Source organism: Rhipicephalus microplus, unplaced genomic scaffold, assembly GCF_043290135.1.
Source record: "Rhipicephalus microplus isolate Deutch F79 unplaced genomic scaffold, USDA_Rmic scaffold_21, whole genome shotgun sequence".
NCBI lineage: Eukaryota > Metazoa > Arthropoda > Arachnida > Ixodida > Ixodidae > Rhipicephalus > Rhipicephalus microplus.
Genome location: NW_027464594.1, coordinates 5,287,705 through 5,296,897, shown reverse-complemented (window position 1 = coordinate 5,296,897; position 9,193 = coordinate 5,287,705). Strand labels below are relative to the sequence as shown.

General features: G+C 43.3%; 1 protein-coding gene across 1 annotated transcript; it reads left to right on the top strand.

The window, feature by feature from the left end:
- Positions 1-5,212: 5,212 nt before the first annotated feature.
- LOC142785397 (uncharacterized) lies at positions 5,213-8,855 on the top strand. Its single transcript, XM_075883878.1, has 2 exons — positions 5,213-5,644; positions 8,409-8,855. The coding sequence occupies exons 1-2, from the start codon at positions 5,213-5,215 to the stop codon at positions 8,853-8,855; spliced, it is 879 nt and encodes a 292-aa protein (XP_075739993.1).
- Positions 8,856-9,193: the final 338 nt, after the last annotated feature.

Genomic DNA, 9,193 nt, shown 5'->3' with positions numbered 1-9,193 from the left:
CCCCCCTCTTTCTCTCTTCCGCACCTGCCGTAGACCTGCTATCACCAGTTAGGACAAATGAGTTGGACCATTGAGAGCGCGCATTAACAGTATTTATGCCACAACAAGCTCTTTGTGCTAGTGAAAAGAGAAAAGTAATGACCATGCAACCCTATCCGGTGTTAGTTGAAGCCAGCCCTCCCCCCCCCCCTCTTTTACTGAGTGGCTGGATCAACTCCTGCCTTAATCATGTTCGCCTGGTCTTCCGGTCAACAGATGCAAGAGTACTTCATAAGTTACGGGGAGAGGTGGCTATAGATTCCTAATTAAAATATTTTAGCGTTACATTTTGGGCCAAGTCAGACGGTACATTCACGCAACATGTCAAGGAGGATAACAACAATCATATATATAATATGGAACCGAAGGTGCTGTGCGTGCTGATAGCAGAAAGAATGACGATCGCGGGTGCGCTCGTGCCAAGTGGCAGCAGCTGTCAGCGGTCTGTGTATAAAATCGTTCATTACAAGATTGCCTGCGCAGTATCAGAACAAATTTTGGTATTGCAACAGACACATCACTATGTCTAGCCTGATTTTAAATTGGTATTACTCCCTTGGACTACGCAGTTTTATACCCATTTTTGTGATTGAATTTCCTGGAGTAGTGCTTGCCTTACACAAGTTGGACACAGTAATTACATCAGCTGTTATAATAACAGATTATTTCTGAGGGCAGCACTTTCTGTTGGTGCTGAATCCTAAATAATATCGGCATTCAGAGAACTAGTTTCTGCGCATTTGAGGAAAGTCAGACTAATGTAGTTGCCTGGACATAAAGGCTTGTGGGTCAATGAAATGACCGATTCCTTAGCCAGGTCGTCAATAAGTGGACCAATTCTACCGAACTCTCTATAATCCACTTATGTGACTGCTGCTCAATTTTGCAGGTGTGCACTTGTGGAAGTGTTCAGAGATACAGCACTGACAAACTCTGCCGCATATTGCTATTTATTATACTCCTGGTGAAGAACCTTTTACCCAACCTTAGCCTCCTATATTTTTCCTGCCAGCCACGTGGAGAGTGGAGCGAGGCACTCCGCCCGTACCTCATTGTTCAAGCGCTCGCCCGGAGACCCTTTTGGACTGTGGAATTCTCCTCCTTATCAACGTATAGCGACTCGATGCAGCAGAAGAGGAACCTACAGTCAGAATTCGGTAGTCTTTTTTTATATATCACTAATGATATTCACTGATTTTGGCCAATTCCTTCGGATAAACCTGTAGAATGAAAGCACTCAACCAAGCAGCATGGCGGCTGACACTCAGTAGCACTACCATGAACAGACGACCGCAATCATCGATCGGGCTGACTACAATTTCGGTCGGCGAGCAACATGCGTGCCATTCGCATTACAAGATCTTTCAACAAGGTTACCTTGATTTGAAAAGATCAAGTGTAGAACACTCGCCCAAAAATCTAAGCAAGGTTTTTCTGTCGGCGACCTGCGGCTATCAGCCAGCCCTTTTGACGAATTACAAATATTTAACACAAGGTGAAAGTTTGGCTACTCCTAAATGAATCTTGAGAAATGGAAGACAAATACTTCAAGGCTATCCACTTTCTCTCCAGTATGCTCTGCACGCCTACACGTCGGGAATTCCGTACCTTTTTTATCCAGGTGGGTGCATATAATATGACACATCAACTGTGCCACAGGCTACTAAGAATTATTCTCTAGAGAGCATTAGAGGCTGCCGTATGGTCATTGAGAGAGATGGATAAGACAGTAACTTGACTTCCATAAGGACATATATCATCACAGTTCCAACCGAAGTTGAATGCTAGATTATGCTGTAGATTAACAAGGTGACAGAAAAAAATTCGGCCGATTCTATGTACCACGGAATCGACGTAATGCGAAGCAGGAGGAGGAAAGGTGACTGTGTCGCATTTTTTTATTGAGTGACACGTCATGAAACGATGCTAATTATTTGTTCTAATATTGCACTCACAGACATATGTTGAAGAGTTTCAAATGTTTATATAACACGTTGTTTGAACTTGTGCAACGCTGCCAACGGGAACGTTCGTATTAGCAACACCAGAAGCTGATATGAGGCACTGATGTTCGCGAGGATGCTGACCCTGGACACTAGTACATAGATCAACTTCAGCGCACGGCAACTAACCACATTTGACGCTAACCCGACGTGACAGCTGTATCAAAGGAGTACATATGTAATGTATTTAAAATTTGGGTAATCACCACTGCAACCACTATGGACGTTACACGAATATTAGAGTTTATTTGAAAAATAGTTACGAGACCTGGCGTAGTTTCGTGGTAATATTCTTTATTGCCATGCTGAATGCTTGGTCGTATTTCAACTGGGACACTGACATTTATTCTTTTGAGTTCGTTGGGCTGATGCTACCGAAGTCGGGTATTTCTTAACGCTCGTGTGTTAAAATTGCCCATGTGTGTTCTCGTCGTTCCTGGGTGGATACTGAGAGTCATTCACCTCTGGCATTTACCCGCAGACCAGTGGCATATACTCGCCCATGAGTATATTCCATGGTCTGGCGGGAAGTGTTTGACGACGTACGGGGCGGGATTGTGGCATTATTCATTTCTATCACTACGCAATATTCATGAAACCATCTTACTCTCCCTTGATAATTTTGCTTCACGCCAAGTTAAAGAGGTGACCACAAGAGCACCCAAACGTAAGCGGCTAAATAGATAGATAGATAGATAGATAGATAGATAGATAGATAGATAGATAGATAGATAGATAGATAGATAGATAGATAGATAGATAGATAGATAGATAGATAGATAGATAGATAGATAGATAGATAGATAGATAGATAGATAGATAGATAGATAGATAGATAGATAGATAGATAGATAGATAGATAGATAGATAGATAGATAGATAGATAGATAGATAGATAGATAGATAGATAGATAGATAGATAGATACGTTAAAAGTCGCCGAAGTTCGCTAAGAAATGCTTCGCATTTTATAGCCGATGTTCTTCAGCCTAGCACAGGTGCAGTGCAGGCACGTGCGTCGTGATCGCGATACGCTTTTGTGGTCTTCCTCCAAGACATGAGAACAGAGCACACCAGGGGCTTATTAAAAAGTTATCACCTAAAATGCCAACTATGTCAATGGTGAGGCATTATGTTGAAAATGTAATAAACGCAGCCAACTAGTGAAGGTAAAGAAGAAAATGTAGTTCACGTTTGATCTTAGCAGTGATGGCTTCTGGCTGACGTCTTTCGCGCCACGTAACATCTCAGCGTCCATTGACGTTTTGTGCACATCATCGTCTGCCCTTTCTCACCACTTAGCATGACATTTTTATTCGAAGGTAATCGACAAAAATTAGATTGGTCTACATGTTTTCTGAAGACTCTTACAATTACTACATTATATATCAGGTGGTGTTTACGAGAGGTCAGGTAACGTATGTGGCTTAGCAGTTGCCTAGTTAAATAGACCAAGAAAACATTCCTGGTTCGTGAAGGCACAAGTTTCAAGCTCTTCTAGCGTATGGGTGTAGTAAAGAGGTTTTACGAAGGTAGTAAAATACATTGAAAACAAATAAATGCACACGTTGCGAACTCTTGGCTAATTTTTTAAGATCGTGCTGAGCCTGCAGATACTCTAGGTAGCGAAACAACTGCCCTAAGTGCGCTTGTACTGCACAATATAAATCACCGAGCTACTATCCTTCGTCCGTGATCACGTGTTAGGCATAATTGTGAAGCTATTATGCACCTGATGACATCAGCTTTATGCTGTTACAATCATTCCTAATTCGGTAAAGCTATGAAGGTATGCCTTCACTATGCCGAGAAAATGTAGGAATGGAATCGACCTGCCTGGCCATTCCTGGAGTGGGAATGGGCTCAATTTTTTTTCATTCCTACGAATCGAAAGCAATGGAATGACGCCAAGTTGCGATTCTCCGGAAAAAATGGAATGAAATGAAGGTGGCCATCCCGCATTACAGCTGTCGACTAACGCTGATAGCGTCCTCGACAAGAGAATTCAGTTATCACGCATAGTAGTAACAGTTGCGTGTAATTAAGCTCCTTTTATGATGACGATGATAAGCGACCACCAGATGACACGTGCAAAAAGCTGATATGGTCCTTTTGTCAGGTATGATAATTTCTTTTATTAGCTTAGAAATCAGCTAATACCCGTGTTACAAAACTTAAATATAGTACAGTTCTCATTCATATCTTGCTGTTTTTGTGAATTTGGTGGTTTAGGATAGAGAAGGCAACAGCCTCATGGTGGAGAAGAATCCGATGAACAGTGCAACAAATATTGTTACTCTATAGATTTTTTCTAGAAACGCTGATTTGTAGGCGTGGCTTATTGTTCACGGTTTCTAATTTTAACCTGTTGCGTTTAGATCCGCTCAATTCTGGGCAAGCCGCAGCAATATTTTGTCTGGGCCACACATATGCAGTCAAAAAACAGAAGATTACGCTTTCTTGCCAACGACTACTGAAATTACTCTTTGTTATTTCTAACCTTTTTTTTTCGGTGGCTTTCGGACTATTTTACTCTCCTCTTTTTATGTTGCATATTGCTTACGTTTCTCTGTACATTTGGCAATGTCGTCCTTGGCCACACTGTACACTCAGTTGTCATCAGGGAACAAAAAAAATCATTTCTATATCTCACCATCGCGTGTATTATTATTTGTTAAATAACATTATTTCATTGATCTGCGGATTGTTTAGTACCTTCAAACCTTTCATTTTATATTTCGAGTTACCAGCATATTCCATCGCCCTGACCAGTTCATTTCGCGAAACCTTCGCACATAGTGGCTTGGCCTATACCAAATAATGAATGAATTTCTCAAGTTTGCCTGAATAATATTATTATATACTTCATCCTACAAATACGCGTTCATGAATAGCTTCAAAACAGTTTCAGCTTATGTTAGTTGTCAATAAATATAAAGCTTCTCGTGCCTTAATTATTGAAAGTTGCAGTCGTTCGCTTGTAGTCTGCCCTAATTATCCTTCGTTCAATAAGTGCGTGAGCGAATAATAATTAGCGGCGCCCGTGCAGTTCTGTTTTACCACTTACAGAGTAAAGGAAGAAGCAGACGATCACGCGCTCGCTGCCTCCAGTCGCCATCTATGCCTGAGAATACTAAGGGCCACAGAGGCGTTTCGACGCCAGATGGTCTGATGGACAGCGGGCCGCACAAGGCGGGCAAGCTGCCGGACACTGTATCGGGTTCGACGGAGAACGAGAAGAATCTGATCGAGAACACTTGGCGCGCCTTCTGCTGCAACAACCGCCAGTACGGCGTCCTCCTCTTCCTCTCTCTGTTCGTGAGGCACCCCGAGTACCTACCCTTGTTCAGCAACTTTCGCACTAAGCACCCGGCATTCAGGGAGCATCGCTGCGTCATCGTCTACCACCTGATGTTCATGGTGGACAACATCCTCGAACCGGCCGCCTTCGAGGTGCTGATACGCGGCAACGTGACCGAACCTCTTCGCCGCCAGGGCATCAGGCAGCGTCACTACAAGGTGATCGTGATAAGCGTTCTCCAGGCCGAGGAAAAACGCCTGATGACGCCCGCCGCCGTCGATGCTTGGGAGAAGTTCTTGTCGGTGAGTGTTTCGAGGCTATAGAAGGACAGAAGCAAAATTATGCGCGCCTATATATTCGAACAAATTAATTCGGGTTTTGTGTTATTACCTTTTTAAATTCTGCAAGCTTATGTAGTAATTGACATGTTTACGTTTTCCCATAGTGACACTTTCTTAGACGTAGGAGCTATGGTAACGTTAGTTATGTTCTTTATGCCCTTTCAGTCACGGCATACACAACTGCAGTGTGCGCGAACTTTGCAGGTGCGTTGCAGGGGGCGTGTTTCTTCTGGTGGCACGAAACTCAATGCGCACATTGCTGCACGCTTTCTGCTTATACAACTAACAATAATTTAATTTTCAATTGCTGCGTATTACTGCAGAAAATCACTTTGCTGAAGACACTGCTATGTTCCACGATCCGTCGACGTGCTGCCTTCGAGAACCAACGGGAAAAGCTTTTTAAATGTAGAGCATTTTATATTCGCTTTTTTGATTTGTATATGATGTTTAACGTCCCAAAACCACCATAAGAATATGAGAAACGCCGTAGGAGAGGGCTCCGGAAATTTCGACCACTTATTTTATAATCCCACCTGCTTGCAAATACGGTCTCGGCCGCCCCACTGCGAATGCTCGTGCCTCGCGTCTCGTGCAGCATGCTTGAATATCGTGCCATCTGTCGCTTCCCCCCCTCTCTCTATCGCCTCGCAAGTAGGCAGCGTCAGCTGTCGATGCTGCCTGCATCGACAGCAGACGCTGCCTGCTGTCGATGCAGGCAGTGTCTGCTGGTGAAAAGCGACTGCTCACGCTGCGCAACCGTCCACTTGCCACCACTTATACATGTAGGCATCGGATCGCACCTCAGCCCCCCACCAATCGTGCAAGTGAACGCTTGTCCTTCGTTTAATAACTCGAAATATTAAACACTAAATTACAATTGGGAAATCCCAAACCATACGCGATTGCGCAAAGTTTAGGCGATTAAAAACTCCACTCTGCCACGAACTTACTAGAGTCCCTCCGTTCCTCTTGAGAAGAAGCACGCCCTTTTTTTTGTGATCGAATCGAATACAACCAAGAAACAAACTTAAGATGCATTTGTCGCGTAATAGTTGACTCTTCTGACATAAGTTATGAAGCTAACTGGCGATAAAATAATTAGATATTAGTTACATACTTATTACCTTAAAAACTTAAACTTGCTAAAAAACGCATTCTTTATTTTCTTTCTTGGAATGTAATGGTAAGTGTCCTCGAATTGTGTCATGCCAACCTGGCACGTTTCTGACAGTGCATCATTATTCGTGACTGAAGTGCGTACAAAGGGTTTTTGTTTTTGCTGTCAGTTTCTTTTTAAAGCACCACGTGGGCTGCCTTTCTTAACGTAATTTTACCTATTTTGTATTCGCAGGAACGCAATCACACGCAGGCCAGCAAAAAAAACAAACAAAAACAACAACACATGGCGCATGTTGCACAGAATCAAATAAGCTTATTAACACAGCAGTTTTTGAAGCCAAGGGTAGAGTCTCTAGATAGTGCGCAGTATTTCTGACAGTGAATTATCGACATAACATGTGAAAACGCATACGCAAATGTACACAAATATATGAACAAAAACAACCTTGATCTCTCTGCCGGCGAATAAAATTAAACGTTTTCCGAAGGACTGTAACTACTTGTGATTTTACGGCACTCAGACATGATCTTGATTCGATAGAGGGACATTTATCGTTCCTTTGTTTAGTCCGAATGTTCACTTTTCACTGAAGTGTGAAAACATGCCTAAAATATTTTCTTGTGATAGCAAAGTATTCAACATACAGAATATGCAAGCAACTCCCCCCCCCCCCCCCGCGTGGACTTAACTTGACCAGCCAACAAAATTTCACGGAGTTCACGAACTAGACAGAAATCACTACCGAGGTCAAAGTATGACAGCCCACTTGTCGTGTCTAACGTGGATCACTAAACATGACAGATGTGCTGTTACTGTGTCGAAACTTGCTCTATCCGTACGTCAAACGGCAATGTTATGTCACAAAGCAACCGTGTCCTCTAAAGCGAAAAGTAAAAGGTTTTAAGGGAAAAGCAGAATCGCAAATACACTCGATTCATTCTCATACACCACAGTACTGTCTTTAAAGTAATACTTAAAATTCATATAGGTTCTTTTTTGAGGTTATTAGACGCAAGAAAAAATTTCATCAAGAAGTTGTCAGTTCATTTCTTATTATCTTAGAGTGGAAAAACAGAGGTGGAAGAGAGGTATCGCACGTGAAACACAGATAACACGACTAAAGGTCGCGTAGTCGGAAAAAACAGTGAGTCGGGGTGCTATGTCGCTTGCCTAAGCGTCGTACACATTGCAAGAAAAGAGAGGTGGTATACCACAGCGTGCCGCCTGCTTCGATCGCACGTTACCATAAGCATGCGCACTGGGCAGGGGGGCCAGAGGGCCGTACATTCACCTAACAGGAAGAAAGCATATAGCGGCGTGAAGGAACCCTCGCCGCTTGATAAAGGGAACCCCACAGACCCCTTTGCGATTTTCGGGTGACCCGTATTGTGGCAACGTTCTTTTTTTAGCAACATAAGATTAACCAACACTAAAAATAAAATTCATATCTTTCTTATCCCCTGCCTGCGTCTGTGTCTTCTACAAAACCGGCATGAGCGTTCAAGTTGTACGAAAATTGTTGGTGTAAATGTTATTCTATGTGCAGTATCTAATAATCTCTATCATGGAAATTGGTTCACTTACTCCGCTGGCATGCTGCAGTACATGGTGACCATCATCGCGGACGTGTTCGACAAAGCAGCTTCAGAGCTTGATCAGAAGAAGACGAAATACTCAACGGCGCACGCACCAACCAACACCATGCACGATTCGGCGTTGACGGTGCCTTCCCACGCTACCGAAAAGGGCCGCGAAGCTACCACTTCTCGCGCACAAGCCAAAAAGCTGGATTCAAAGTCGGCTCACAAGGACATCTCTCCTTCCGCCAAGTTCGCCAGCTCGGGTTTCCATGGAGCGCGGGAAAATTTGGCAGCCACGTGCTCCGCGAAGTCTTCCTTGAAGAAGCGGCGTCTGCAGCCCAATTTACACGCAAGTGATGTTGGTCAGGGTGGCTGTGCTCAGGGAACCACGACGGTGACGTCGCTCCAGACAGAGAAGACCAAGACCACCAAGAAGTCCAAGCGGAAAAAGGGCTTGCGCGACAGGTAACGCTTAGAAAAAAGCTACCAAGAAAAAAGGCGGGCTGTATAAGGCTCCCATTTGACATTTATTCCTTGAATAGCAACTAACTGGTCATCGAAATGTCTGATGGCACTTCAATAATAGTTTTTTATGATTTGGTATGCACGATGCATCAATTCTTGATTAAAAACATGTGTGTGTTCTTTAACAATTTCTCCTTATCTCAAGAGTGTAATTTAAGTTTAACAATCACCCATCGGCTTGCGCTTCGTGTGCTTCCTTCTATGACAGCCTGTAAATCATGTGAAGTTCCCTACGTAAACAATATTTATTTAGTTTAGTCACGCACAACTGTTTCTAAGTAC